Genomic DNA, 16,123 nt, shown 5'->3' on the forward strand with positions numbered 1-16,123 from the left:
CCAACAGATATATGAAAAGATGCTCATCTTCTTTAGTTATTAGAGAAATGCAAATCAAAACTGCAATGAGATACCACCTCACACCTGTTACATTAGCTATTATTAACAAGACAGGTAATAGCAAATGTTGGAGAGGTTGTGGAGAAAAAGGAACCCTCATCCACTGTTGGTGGGAATGTAAAGTAGTACAACCATTATGGAAGAAAGTATGGTGGTTCCTCAAAAAACTGAAAATAGAACTACCTTATGACCCAGCAATCCCTCTACTGGGTATATACCCCAAAAACTCAGAAACATTGACTTGTAAAGACACATGCAGCCCCATGTTCATTGCAGCATTGTTCACAGTGGCCAGGACATGGAAACAACCAAAAAGCCCATCAATAGATGACTGGATAAAGAAGATGTGGCACATATACACCATGGAATACTACTCAGCCATAAGAAATGATGACATCGGATCATTTATAGCAAAATGGTGGGACCTTGACAACATTATACGGAGTGAAATAAGTAAATCAGAAAAAACCAGGAACTGCATTTTTCCATACATAGATGGGACATAAAAGTGAGACCAAGAGACATTGATAAGAGTGTGGTGGTTACGGGGAGAGGGAGGAGAGGGAGAGGGAAGGGGGAGGGGGAGGGGCACAGAGAGAACTAGATAGAGGGTGACAGGTCAATCTGACTTTGGGTGATGGGTATGCAACATAATTGAACTTTAAGATAACCTGGACATGTTGTCTTTGAATATATGTATCTTGATTTACTGATGTCACCCCATTAAAAATAAATAAAAGAAAAGAAAAAAAAATGAAATAAAATAAAATAAAATAAAATAAAAAAAAATAAAATAAAATTCAGTTCCATGAGAACATAAACATGTATTCAATAGCCATATGTGGCCAGTAACTATTGTATCAGATATCACAGATTATAGAAATGTAGTTATTGCAGAAAATTTTATTGAAGAGTGTTGCTTTAAAGATAGTGCACACTAAGTCTCACATTTTTATATACATCCCAATGTTTTAAAGAATTATCAAAAATCTTCTGTGCAGGTATATCTACTCTCGAGTTAGTACTTATTAATTCCAATTTTGTGCCTGTGAAATTTATACCATCATCTTCATATTATGATAGAAAAAACTAAACGTCAAAAACATTTACCTGGTGGTGATACATATAGTTTCTAAACGCAAAATTGTGATCTACAGCTTTAAGACTCCTACGTATTTTTCCATTTCATCAGAGAGGGAGATACTATTGCATTGGTGTTATGTAAAAATATGTTCATTTATAAATAATCTATTACTTCTCTTTCTGTTTTTTTTCTTTTTATACTCACATACAAATCTGTATTTCACTCAAATTCATGTAAAAAATATTTAGCTTTTTCAATTCTTAAATGTATTTATAAATAAATATATCTCCTCAGTATATAGGCATTAGCTGAGCAGTTTTCCAATCTTTTACATGTTTTGTTACAAAACATGCAATTAATATACATTAAAATATCTTATTTATGCATTTTTTCTATTTTGAACATTGATTATTATGTTAATCATAATCTGGCAATAAATTCTTGGAAAATATTTATGAAAGTTGACCATACAAATACTAAATCTACACATTTGTTCTTTTACCCATTGTCCAAGATCATTCAAATATATTGTACTATTTCACAACCCCAAATCTTATTCAACTATTTTATATACCATATAGGTAATTAAATTATTTTGAAGAATACCAAATAGTCCATTTGATCTTCCCCTTTGCAAGACCCGTCTCATGCCAAAATAAGTTATTTAGATTAACTGAGGCTTTTTACTAAAAGGTTTACTTACTCTCTAGAGCAAATGGATGCTCTGTGTTTTCAAAGAGTTGGAACAAAATGAAAATATTTAACATTGACAGCATATTGGCTGCAATTCACTCTCATTTTGGTGACTCAAGATGCTTAAAGATCTTACTGTGAGTTGAAAATCATTATTAAAAATATCATTATTCTATATAGATGTTGAAATGCTAGTAATAAAATATTGTACTCACCTCTCAAAAAATTTATCTGACATATTTTCAAATGGTAAGATAAAGTTTCAATATAAAATAATTACTGAGAAAAAAGTCATAGTTTTCTGAATTCTTTTTAGCAAGAAAGAGAAACAGAGAAGGACAGACAGACAAGAAAGGTTAGAGATGAGAAGCATCAAATCATAGTTGTACCACATTAGTTGTTCATTCATTGCTTTCTCATATGTGCTTTTATGGGGGTGGGTGTTGAGCTCCAGCCAAGATATTGGCCTTTTCTTTGCTCAAGTCAGCAAATATGGGATCATGTCTATGAGACTATGTTCAAGACTGCAATCTTGCACTCAACTGGGTGGGCCCACGCTCAAGCCAGTTACCTTGGGGTTTCCAACCTGGGTCCTCAGGGTTCCAGTCTCACACTCTATCCACTGAGCAACCAACTGGTCAGAATGGTGTATTCATTCTTAACATTTTGACTTACTTCTTTAAGTCAAGTTTGTGGCAGACATGATCAGACAGATTACAGGTAAAATATTGGGTTGTTTATTGATTTGTAAATAACTATGTTGAGTCCTTGTATGATACTCTAGTGGACTTAGGGAAAGATAAAAACCTACTTGAACATGAATATACATAAAATGAAGATTCAAATTTATAAACCAAATGCAATTGCAAAAATTTCATTGATAACCCTTCTTTTCTATACTTTGCTTAAACTTAAATTACAGTGATGACTTACACAAATTTTGAAGTACACTAAAATATTTTTTTTGTCTTTAGAAAAAGAGCTATCTCTAGAAAAGTGTTTTTAAAACATACCTTAATTAGGTGGTAGTTTTGAACTCCGTTTATTCCTACGTCTGGATCATCGGCCGCTGGGAGAGCAAATCGAGAATTTATAGCTGTGTTCTCTGGAATGGATATGTTGATAACCGTTGCTGGGAATAATGGTGCATTATCATTTATATCTTCTATCAGGAAACGTATCTTAATCAGTCTAAATATTTCATCTGGCAAGACGGCAACTTCCACTTCGTAAAAGCAAAGAGCATCCATAATGATACCTGCACATAATTTCTCACGATCAATGCGGGCTCCAGTAGTGAAGATCTCACCAGTACCTTCTTCAATTCGGATCAGTGGCACATCCCCAGTCTTGTACACTAGCTTGAACTGCATGGGAGTTGTTAAGGACTTGTCTCGAATTAGGGACAAGTTGAGGTCTTTCAACAAGTCTCCTATTAGGACGTTTTCTGGAATTTCTTCTCGAACAGTATAGTTCTTCTCCTGGGCGCCAGACTGGAACACGACGCATGCTAACAGGACCGCAAATATATACGTCCCGGAGAACAAGTCCATACCAGGCACACCGACAGTGGTTCGTTGTGTCAGCCCACACAGTACTGTCCAAAAAAAAAGAGAGAAAAAAAGAAGAGAAAAAGGAGAAACAGGAAAAAGAAATTAGTAAAGCTAACAATTAAATATGTTAAGTAAGTGCTCAGTTTTACATTAATATTATTCAAAAATATTAGCACAATCAACAGTTAAATAAACTAAAAGATTTGTTTTGAATCAAATTATGCATTTTTACATTAAGAGAAAAGTAAATGAAACAAAATACCTACAGTAATTAAGAGGCCCAAGAATTTATAAAAGTGATCCCCACAAGTAAAATATATAAAAGATAATATATTCTATACTATTATAATTGAAAGTAATAAATATAATTAAAATACTTATTTAAATGGTTAAGGAAAAGTAAAAAAATGCATAACCAATCACAAAAATATAGTCATTACTCTTTCTTATAAGATGGATTTCAAATGTTAGTCTTTTATTGATAATGAAGGTTTTATATAATAGTTTGAGTGTTCTGTTCTGGGCATCAAAATGTAAAATCGATATAAATAAAAAGGCATAAAGAATCATGACACATAAAGGACTTGGGAAGTCTGGATAAAAGAAAAGTCCTTTAAGAGTGGATGTTATGACACCTGACCAGGCGGTGGCTCAGTGGATAGAGCATTGGACTGGGATGTGGAGGACCCAGGTTTGAGACCCCGATGTTGCCAGCTTGAACGTGGGCTCATCTGGTTTGAGCAAAGCTCACCAGCTTGAGCCCAAGGTTTCTGGCTCAAGCCAAGGGTCACTCAGTCTGCTGTAGTCCCCCAGTTGAGGCACATATGAGAAAGCAATAAATGAACAACTAAGGAGCCGCAAGGAAGAATTGATGTTTCTCATCTCTCTGCCTTCTTGTCTTTCTGTCCCTCTCTCTGAGTCTTTCTGTCTCTGCCACAAAAAGAAAGAGTGGATGATATGACAAATACCTAAACATAAAAAGAAATACCATGTGACAAGGGTAATATCTCTTTTTCTTTAAATGAGAGAAATAAGAACAGGGATAAACTACAGAGAAACAACTTTAGGATCAACACAAATGACTACCTATTAAAACATTTTGGAAAAAATAATTTTTGGAGAGAATAAATTCCATATCTTTGGTCGTACTGATAGAAAAAGATGGATCATCAAATTACCCCTACATGTTTATCATTTGACAGATGATATCCAAATATTCAGTGGAAGAACTAGACTAGAAGACATCTCAACTCTGAGTGTTTATACAGGGATTTAGTAGCTTATATGAAATGGATTTTTACATTTACAAACTAAAATAAAAATTATCAAATGACAAAGAATAGCTTGACTCAAGCTTTAAAAAACAATTATTTGAAAACAGTTGCTGAGTTAAAAACAGTGTGTTAAAAACAAACCATCTTTCTGGCTGCTTTATACACCCCTGCTTACTATTTTCAGTCACTAAAATTTTTAATATAGTTCTATATTTTATTTTTAGTTACTATGTTATAGAATCACAATAAAATTTGTATCACATTTCATTAAACACTATCAGATATGATATTTTATGATTAAAAAGAGATTAATGCAACTATCAATGCATTCAAAAAGTTTTGAAAGATCAGCTGATAAGCTTTGGCTGGTTGGCTCAGTGGTGGAGCATCAGCCAGGCTTGTGGAATTCCTGGGTTAGATTCCCGGTCAGGAAACACAGGAGAATTGACCATCTGCTTTTCTACTCCCCTCACTTTCCTTCTTGCAGCCATGGCTCGAATGAGCAAGTTGGCCCTGGGCACTGAGGATGGCTTTATGACCTTACCTCAGGTGCTAAAAAATAGCTCGGCTGCCAAGCAATGGATCAGTGGCCACAGATAGGCTGAACATCAGCCTCAGACAGGGGCTGCTGGGTTGATGCCATTCAGAGTGCATGCAAGAGTCTGTCTCTCTGCCTCTCTGCTTCTCACTTGAATAAAAATTATATATATATATATATATATATATATATATATATATATATATGCAGATGGTGATTTCAAAATCCATTACAGCAGTCAATGCACATAAGTATCTAATGAGTGCTCAATATTTACTGGTAATTAATAATATTAACAAATTTTTAGTAATTGTTCTAAAATCAAGTGGTCTTATGAAACAACAGACCTTGCTATAGATATTATGCTGCAATTACATCAGAAAATGTATTTTGTTAAATAATTTCTCATTCTTTGGTTGTGCACCTGCATAAAAAATATTCAAAATACAAAAGTGGGGGATAAGAATGAGGATGATGTCAGCATAACGGTGGCATGAGAGATACTTTTGATCTCTGCCTTTGAAATTTCAACAAATTGAACAGCTATAATGAAATGAAGGAACCCCAGCTGGGCTTGCAGGTGCACCTGAAATATCCACACATGAAATGAACTAAAGGAGGGAAGGGTTGAAAAGGGGGCCATAGAGTGATCAGGCAAGATAAATAAAAAGCATCCATATGAGGAAAGAAGTAAAAGTATCACTTTTTGCAGATAACATGATCCTGTATATATAAAAAACCAAAGATTTCACCAAAAAACTATTAGAAACAAGAAACAGATACAGTAAAGTTTCAGGATACAAAATCAATATACAAAAGTAGATTGCTTCCCTTTATCAATGAAAAAACTTCAGAAAATGAACTAAAAAATTCTTTTTACAACTGCAATAACAACAAAATACCTAGGAATAAACTTAACAAAGGATGTGAAGGACCTATGTACTGAAAACTACAGAACATTATTGAAATAAATTGAAAGAGACAAAATGAAATGAAAAAATATTCCATGTTCATATATTGAAAAAATCAACATAGTTCAAATGGCCATATTACCCCCCAAAATATACAAATTTAATGAAATCCTTATCAAAATCCCAATGTCCTTTTTTAAAGAACTAGAACAAAAAATCACCAGGTTTGTATGGAACCATAAAAAACCTCAAATAGCCAAAGCAATCATGAAGAAAAAGAATAAAGCTGGAGGTATCACACTACCTGACTTCAAATTATAGTACAGAGCCAAGATAAATCAAAATAGTATGACATTGGCAGAAAAATAGACATACAAACCAATGGAAGAGAATCAAGAGCCCAGAAATAAACCCACATACATATGAACAAATAATCTTTGACAAAGGACCTAAAAACACACAATGGAGAAAAGAAAGCCTCTTCAATTAATTGTAAAACCATATGCAAAAGAATCAAACTTGACTACAGTTTGTTCCCCTGAACAAAAAATATTTAAAAATTGACCAAAATCCTAAATATAAGATCTGGAACAGTAAATTATATATAAAGAAACATAGGTATTAATCTCTTGGACCCTGCCCATAGAGAATAATTTATGAGTTTGATCCCAAAGGCAAGGGAAATATAGGCAAAAATAAATGAATGGGACTACATCAAACTAAAAAGCTTTTGCATAGCAAAAGGAAATGACAACAAAACAAATAGGCCACCAATTAAAAGGGAGATGATATTTGCAAACAACAGCTCTGATAAGGGATTAATATCCAAAATATAAAGAACTCACAAAGCTCAACAACAAATAAGCAAGCAATCCAAGTAAAAAATGAGGAGGGGATCTAAAAAGACACTTCTCCAAGAAAACATACAAATAGCCCACCAATATATGAAAAAATGCTCATCTTTACTAGCTGTTCGAAAAATGCATATCAAAAATACAATGAGATATCACCTCATACCTGTTAGATCGGCTATTATCAACAAGACATGTAATAACAAATGTTGGAGAGGCTTTGGAGAAAAAAGAACCCTCATTCACTACTGGTGGGAATGCAAATTAGTACAGCCATTATGGAAGAAAGTATGGTGGTACCTCAACAAACTAAGAATAGCAATCCCTCCACTGGGCATCTACCCCTAAAATATTGAAAACTTTGTATGTAAAAACACATGCACCCCATGTTCATTGCAGCATTGTTCATAGTGGCCAAGACATGGAAACAACAAAAATGTCCCTTGATAGGGGGTTAGATAAAGAATATGTGTTACATACACAGAATGGAATAGTACACAGCAATAAGAAATGATGACATAGTGACATTTTCTACAAAGTAGATGGAACTTTAGAACATTATACTGAGTAAAATAAGTAAATCAGAAAAAGCTAAGGATTGTATTATTTCACACATAGGTGGGATATAAGGGTGAGATTCATGGACATAGATAAAAGTGAAGTGGTTGCCAGGGGGAAGGGACTGTGGGGGGGATGTGGAGGAAGGAGTTGGGAAAATGATGTCAAGAGGAACAAATATAAAGTGACAGAAAATGATTTGACTTTGGGTGATGGGTATACAACAATAAACAGGTCAAATAATATAGAAATGTTTGCTTAAAACATATGTACTCTTATTTATCAATGTCACCCTGTTAAAAAAAATTTGTGTGTGACAGAGACAGAGAGAGAGACAGGTACGGACACATAGGAAGGGGGAGACATGAGAAGCATCAATTCTTCACTGAGGCACCTTAGTTGTTCATTGATTGCTTTTGCATATGTGCCTTGTCCAGGGGGCTACAGCAGAGTAAATGATCCCTTCCTCAAGACAGCAACCTTGGGCTTCAAGCCAGGGACCTTTGAGCTCAAGCCAGCAACCCCACGCTCAAGCTGGGGAGTCTGTGCTCAAGCCAGATGAGCTCATGCTCAAGCCTACAATCTCGAGGTTTCTAACCTGGGTACTCTGCATCCCAGTCCAACACTCTATTCAGAGTGTCACTGCCTGGTCAGGTGACATGCTGTTAAATTTAAGTTTCTAAATGAAATTTTAAAAGAGACAAAAGTGGAGAAAAAAAAACCTTTCAATTTGCAGTCAGTAAAAAATGAATTCACTTGTTGAAACAATGTTGTTCAGGTCACGAGGAGCACCAAGAAATTAACTACATAAACTTGAAATGTATTACTGTATTATTTCTTATGACTGAATTTAAAAAAAATATGTATTATGAGTCAACCACTTTCCTGTGTTGAGTGACTGATGCCATGTTATAAAACATGTCAAGTATAATAGTCAGCAATGTTAATGCTACAGACATTATCTTAGTAAACATCACACAAATGCATTTGTCTGTGACATTTTTAACACCATTTGCTAGATGATAAGCATCGGGATTACATAGTATAGAAACTGCAAGATTCGTTCTCTTGTGAATTATTGGCCTTATACTCCCTTACAAATGGGAGAATAAAATACTCCATTTATACTTACTATGTGTTAATATGCATACATACATGTGCATTATACATTGTGAATCTAGGACATTTAAAAATTGAGTGTCTATGTATGTGAATTTATAAATACTATGCAAACATAAGCAAAAATAAAAACGGTACACTGGCAACTAGCATTAAAACTATCACTCTATTCTTATCTTACCCTTAGGTATTACACATTATTACAACTCACAGAAGAATACTATAGATCATTTTTAAAAGTACTGCATACATGTTTCAATATCTCTACACAAAAGGAGGAATTAAAAAACTGACCTAATTGCAAGCAGTCCCACTTTCCCAATCCATTCTAATTCTGTTCTACTCTCCCTTTATTAACATCAACAAATAAAACATTTTAAATTGTGTTTTATAATTGGAAATTCATTTCAGGTTTTAAAAATCAGGAAAAAAAGACAATGCCATTTCTTAAATAAAGCGATTATATATATTGCAAACACAAAAGGAACATTTACTCTCTAGTTAGTAAATCGTATCATGACAGTTCAGTCATTTATCCAACGAAAAATAAGTAATTGTTATATTCTAGCCACTGTTCTAGGCACTGAGAATGTATCAGTGAACAAAACAGGCAAAAATACATGTCCTCACAGAGGTTATATATAATAATATAAATATTCCAAAATGTCTTTAATTCAGCGTTGAACCAATATATCATATAACAAAGTCAACTCTATTGGGATCTAAATATTTATGGTAAAATAATCTGAATCTCCACAACTCGATTCCAATCTTTTCATTTATAAATTAAAAATATACTATTATCTTTAAAATGTTTTTCTTTAAAATGTTGAGCTTAACTCTTTGTTCAATAATAGAAACATATCTACTAAATATGACTACAAAGAATCATTGCAGCCCTGGCTGGTTAGCTCAGTAGTAGAGTGTCAGCCTGGCATGTGGATGTCCCAGGTTCAGTTTTGGTCAGGTCACACAGGAGAAGCAACCACATGTTTCTACAACCCTTCCCCTTCTCTCTCTCTTTCTGTCTTTCTTCCGCTCCTGCAGCCATGGCTCCATCGGTTAATACACATTGGCCCTGAATGCTGAGGATGGCTCCCTTCAGCCTCCACCTCAGGTGCTAAAAATAGCTTGATTGTGAGCATGGCCCCAAATGGGCAGCATCAGCCTCAGATGGGGGTTGCCAGGTTGATCCTGGTTGGGGAACATACAGCAGTCTGTCTCTCAATCTCCCTTCCTCTCAAAGAAAATAAAAAAGAAAAAGAAAAAAACAGAGTCATTTTATAGAAGCATGAAAAATTTACTCCAGATATTCAAGGAAAATAATCCGACACACATTTGCAACATGAACAAAAGATAACTTTATTTCTTTATTTTTCTTTTACCGTTCTTCCATATTCCACTTCTACTATAGCTTCTGGTTAGTTTGTAAATTGATGGGGAAACACAATGAAAGTAGATACAGATAATTAAAGTTTTCTTCAGGTTTCAATAGTACCAGTGTCATTTATGTGATGTTTTTATAGACAATAAATACTGGTTGGGTAGGCAAGAGGCATAGTTAGAGGAACAGAATCATGATAACTAGAGAAAGAAAAAAACAAAACAAAAAGAAGCAAAACAGAACAAAAATATTTTAATATATGAAAAGCAGCCCTGGCCGGTTGGCTCAGCGGTAGAGCGTCGGCCTGGCGTGCGGGGGACCCTGGTTCGATTCCCGGCCAGGGCACATAGGAGAAGCGCCCATTTGCTTCTCCACCCCCCCTCCTTCCTCTCTATCTCTCTCTTCCCCTCCCGCAGCCAAGGCTCCATTGGAGCAAAGATGGCCCTGGAGCTAGGGATGGCTCCTTGGCCTCTGCCCCAGGTGCTAGAGTGGCTCTGGTCACAGCAGAGCGACACCCCGGAGGGGCAGAGCATCGCCCCCTGGTGGGCAGAGCATCGCCCCTGGTGGGCATGCCAGGTGGATCCCGGTCGGGCGCATGCGGGAGTCTGTCTGACTGTCTCTCCCCATTTCCAGCTTCAGAAAAATACAATATATATATATATATATGAATATATATATATATATATGAAAAGCAAAATTGAAATTCATTTTACAGTTTCTGAACAATTTATTTCTAAAAAAGTTAAGTAGGCAGGTGAACTGTCTTTACTATGTAATTCTAGAGAGTTTAGACCACAAAATTGATGTTGAAATGTTTTGTCAGAATTCCAAAGCATAATTTATTTGACATACTTGCCACATTTTCCTTTATTAGAGTGTTGTGTTTAATTTGTATTACACCTAAATTAATTATATATGAATGGCTTACATGCTACAATAACAAATGCTTAAAATAGTACAAATTTAAGTATTATATGAAAATTTAACAAATTTTATTTTTCCCATAATCTTAATTCTGCTTGGTTCTCATCATTCTAACTACTTTAATGCCTCTTTAAGTTTAAAATACATCATTAAACCACCAAATATATTTTCATTTATATATTGAAAATATACTATTATCTTTTAGATAAAAGTGAAAAACCACCACTTTTATTTTCTTGTTCTCATGCACAGTCAAAGCTTCTTTCACTTGCTAGGGAAATGATAAAGTAGTTCTTAAGGTTGACAGGAAGAAATCTAGGACTTTGCAGGAAAAGTTACCACATCTGAAAAAAAAAAAAAAACAACACACACAAAAAAAAAACCCAAAGAGAAACTGATACACTCAATACTTTAAAGAGACTGACCACAATTAAAGTGAGGGAAATGCATTGGTGTCCTGTTTAACTTAACTATTTTTAGCTATTCCTAAAATTGAAATGTCAAAATGAAAAATTTAATAAGGCACATTAATTCCACTAAACTGGTATTTTTCTTGACTTTTATTGACAATAGAGTCAGTGATTGCATTTAATTTTTTATGGGGCCAATTTTCAAATTTGGATCTAATCTTTTTCCAGAAGTAGATTCCATCAGTGTTGCTTCTTTCTATAAAATGTTCATATGTTGTTGATTCATTCTAATACTAGTGCAGTGTTTTCTAACTGTGCTTCAAATCTGTTAATAACCAATGTTAAAACTGCAGTTATAAGATACTTTATGTAGGCTATTCTTTTATACTAATTATTCTGGAATTTTGACATATGCTTTATAGAGCATTTTTGTATTATGGTATTAAAGAGTAATAAATCAACAATCATATTCTAAATATCAAAATGCTCATCCATCATATATTTTTATTACATTGGGGTGAGCTTAATCATGATTATTTCAGTATCTATTAACTATTTTAATTATTTGGTAATTAAATATGATTTATCAAAATAAATGTCTTACATTCACCAAAGGTAAAAGGATAATTACTATTCTGTATAATATTTTAATTGATTTAAATAATTTTAAATAAACTATTTCAATCTTTTTTTTTAAAGCACACACATTTTTTTAAGATTTTATTTATTCATTATAGAGAAGAGAGATAGAGAGAGAGAGAAAGAGGGAGAGAGAAAGGGGGGAGGAGTAGGAAGCATTAACTCCCATATGTGCCTTGACCAGGTAAGCCCAGGGTTTTGAACCGGCAACCTCAGCGTTTCCAGGTTGATGCTCTATCCACTGCACCATCACAGGTCAGGCCTATTTCAATCTTTATAACAACTATATGATATATATGAATATCTGGGCAATTATTTATATACTAAATTTTTATATCAGAACAACTTTAATTTCACACCCTGTCAATACTTTATGTGATCATATTTTCAAAAAGAAAAAAATGGTATAAGTTTGTGACTTCTCTGGGAATGTGTTGAATAATATATTCTGATTTTTAGGTATATTAGAATAAGTGATTGCTTTAATTCTTGTTATCATGAATTAATCAAACAGTATAGGTCTAAAAAGAAAAATTAGATGTTATTTTAGTTAATTTTCATATGTATCAGCTGTTAATTCGTGGAAATCAAGATGTAATAAAAACAACAGTTAAAATAAAATAAAATATACCTCTATAATATTGGAAAAGGTGGTTGGATACAAAATCTCTAGTGATAGTCTAAAAAATGAATCAATATAAGATATTAGATATCAGAAAATGAATATATCTATCAACTTACTGTTCCAAGGAACAGCAAGATAACTTTCATCCTTAAAAAATACATTGGGGTGAGATAATGCCTCTATCAGAAGGAAAACATCATAGAATATTTAGGAAAAATGACAGTGCCTTTTTTAACACCAATCTTGCTACTTGGTCTATCAATTGCTTAATAACAGGTTGTTCAGTCTAAAACTTCAGCAAAATGTCCCTTCTTCTTTAATTCTTATATTTTGCATATATTTTTAAATTATTTCTGTTATTTTCATTTTGTGTCACTTTAAAGCCAAACAAACTGGATGGAAAATTAAAATCACATCAATGAGAGTTTCAAGGTAGCAATGGAGTGAGTGGACATTCCAACTGCCACCTCCAGGGACCAAATTGGATCATAAATTAATTTAAGTACAATCACCTTGAAACACCAACTTTGAACTAAACGAAGAGGACTCTATAACCAAAGATCACAGATGAAGCCACATCAAGACTGGTAGGAAGGGCAGAGATGTGGAACGAACTTCCCCTCTCCCAGGGAGGGAGCTGTGGCAGAGGGTCCAGAGGAAATCTCACTGCTGGGAAGGTTGCCCTGAGAGGTGTGGGTGATCATCCCCAGGCCAGAGCCCCAGATCTAGCAGAGGCACCCACACAGAATTTGGCAGTAAAAAGACCTGGGTTTCTGTCTGTGAGGAAGAGACAAATCTCTTGGAGAATCAGGATCTGTCTCAAAGGGCCAGCCCAGAAAAATCTCATTCACAACCACTTACCCGGGGCTTCAGCAGGGGAGAGCTGAGAGGACTAGAGTTGCGGGAGGAGAGTGTGAAATTGGAGGCCCAAGGAGAGACACTATGAGAAACGGCCACTGGAACCCCTGTGCTGAATCATTCTCCATTATTGCAGTCACAATTTTTCTTGGGTGGAACAGTCCCCTCTGAGCGGCACCAGCTTGGTGAAAAGCAACTGCTCTGCCCTCGGAGTCTCTTCTGACCCGGTCATAGAGACTGGGTTGTTATGAGAGGCTAAGAATCAAGTCAGTTACTCAGTTTTTTGACATTTAACATGCACTCTCTATGCATAGCAGTAGTGGCCTAGTGGATAAGGTTCTGACTTGCTAACCTTGAAACATGCACTCTCTCAAGTCTATCACTGGTGCTTCTGCCTCACGGGAAACTCAATAGAAACTGTTCCAGACTGCAGGCAAACTAGACCTCTGGCTCTCAAAGGCCACCATATCAGACTCCTGGGGCCATACCCTACTAATATCTGTAAAAAAAGTCTGGACTGACTGACACTTGGGGCCAAAGGACAGAGCTAGAATCACCACCCTTTCTAAACCCTGAATTGCTGCAGGAGCTAGACTCTAACAGAGGTTGTCTCAGTAGCCCTGCTCAAAAAGCAAACAGAGAATACAGGAGGTGGAAATCAGGGAACCTTGGCTTTTTAAGTGGATCTTCCCCCAGGCCCAGTATGGGTAAAAGGCAGCCTAGGTGTGCAGCTTGGTATTTCCACTTACATCTGGGCCCAGCAGAGGCAGCCAAAAACTCTGGATTTATTATAGCTACAAGAAAGTTGCTGAGGGCAAGTCGTGGGCAGTGTCTCCCAATGGTCTGCACAGGGTATCCTTCAGGGAGGTTCAGGGCAGGAACATCTAGTGGCCAGCTGCAGAGAGCATTGGTTCAGGACCTAACAACCCTTGCTAGTTGTGTGTCCTAAGGAAGGGTTCCTCACATTTGTCCCAGCTGAGGCAAGTTCTGCTCTCTATAGTCAGCACCAGCACTGTGGCTCATGTGCATTGGATAGGGTGAAAGATCACAGCCAGCTAACCTGGGTGCTGGATCTCCTGCCCCTCTAGGTTAGAATCTACATGGGGAAGGTGGAGAGGCTTGAAGCACAGACATTTAAAATGTGGATCCCTGTAAGCCCATTGTTGGATCTGGGTGAGGGGCTTAACTACATTCTAGGGGAGCAAGTCAGCCCCAGGAGAGGACTCTCTCAATCTTCCTCCCTGAGACAAGGTTCTCACCAGCTGAAAGAACTTATGCAGAGTGAACTTTCGGCCCTACTCGATCTAAAGCTTCTACTAACCTTGCTGGGGTGAAATATAATTTGAGTATCCAGCAGTGGCTGAGGGATTATGCTCTAGAGAAGAGACCACATTCCCTGTACTGAGATTCTGATCAAGAGACTCCCAAATTAGGGGTTCCCACTAACATTGTATTCCCAAAACCTGCTGCCCTAAACCACCAAGCTTACAACCTATAGAGGGGTTGGTTGGGTGAGGTCAGTCTAAGCCAGCGGTTCTCAACCTGTGGGTCACGACCCCGGTGGGGGTTGAACGACCAAAACACAGGGGTCACCTAAAGCCATCGGAAAATACATATTTATTATACAATACATTTTTAAATAAAATATGTATTTCTGATGGCTTTAGGTGACCCCTGTGTTTTGGTTGTTTGACCCCCACCGGGGTCGTGACCCACAGGTTGAGAACCACTGGTCTAAGCCCACACTACAGTCTTTCGACAGAAGACTCTGTGGGAAGATCAAGCAGCAACAAGAACAGGTGGAGTAACTGAAAAGTGGAGGCAAATTGTATGAAGTGTGGGGCTTTTACAAAGCTGCTGTCATCTCTAAGTATGAGGAAGCTAATCCTTATACAATAGTTTGCCCCTCTTGCACTACCCAGGTACAGAAAATGCAGATACAAAGAGTGACCAAAGCAATAGCTACAGACAGGGTGCCCAAGGCAGGTTACAAATGACTGAAACCAACCCAAGAAGACCTAGAACCAACCACACCAACAAAAGGAATAACCGCATTCAGTACTCACATGCAACAAGAGGGAAAATACTACCCCTCAAGAAGCATTCCTAGAACAAGGGAAACAACTGGCATGGAAGTCAGTACCACCAAGACCAACTTCCTCATAAAGACATCACAAAAAATTTCAAAGTCAGACAGCTCTATATAATACACAGACAAAATGAGCACACAAAGAAATATGACTCAAATGAATCAATAACAGAAATTCCCAGAAAAAGAACTAAATGCAATGGAAGTAACCAAACTACCAGATGCAAAATTTAAAATAAAAATTTTTAGGATGCTCAAGAATCTTAGAACAATATATGGACAAAATGAGCACCTAAATAAAGAGATAGCAAGCATCAAAAAGCACATTGAAATAATAAAAAGAAAAGTCAGAAATGACAAATACAGTATCAGAAATAAAGAATGCACTAGAAGAAAACAATAGCAGCCTGGTGAAGCAGAGTAGAGTCAAGAATTTAGGGGACAAGATAAAGAAAAGCACAGAAGCAGAGGAAGAAAATAAAGAGGCTCAAAAAGACTGAGGAGCCAGACCTGTAGTGGAGCAGTGTAAAAGTGTCAACCTGCAATGCCGAAG

The 16,123-nt window shown here is 36.1% G+C and overlaps 1 protein-coding gene across 1 annotated transcript in view; it reads right to left on the reverse strand.

Annotated features, from left to right (window-relative positions):
- LOC136386412 (protocadherin-11 X-linked) overlaps nucleotides 1-16,123 on the reverse strand; it is a 365,186-nt gene that overhangs the window by 288,790 nt on the left and 60,273 nt on the right. Inside the window, exon 2 of the mRNA XM_066357839.1 lies at nucleotides 2,851-3,434. Coding sequence (XP_066213936.1) covers nucleotides 2,851-3,390 — 540 coding nt within the window. The 5' untranslated portion in view covers nucleotides 3,391-3,434. The remainder of the gene's footprint in view (nucleotides 1-2,850; nucleotides 3,435-16,123) is intronic.

This window comes from Saccopteryx leptura, chromosome X (genome assembly GCF_036850995.1).
Source record: "Saccopteryx leptura isolate mSacLep1 chromosome X, mSacLep1_pri_phased_curated, whole genome shotgun sequence".
NCBI lineage: Eukaryota > Metazoa > Chordata > Mammalia > Chiroptera > Emballonuridae > Saccopteryx > Saccopteryx leptura.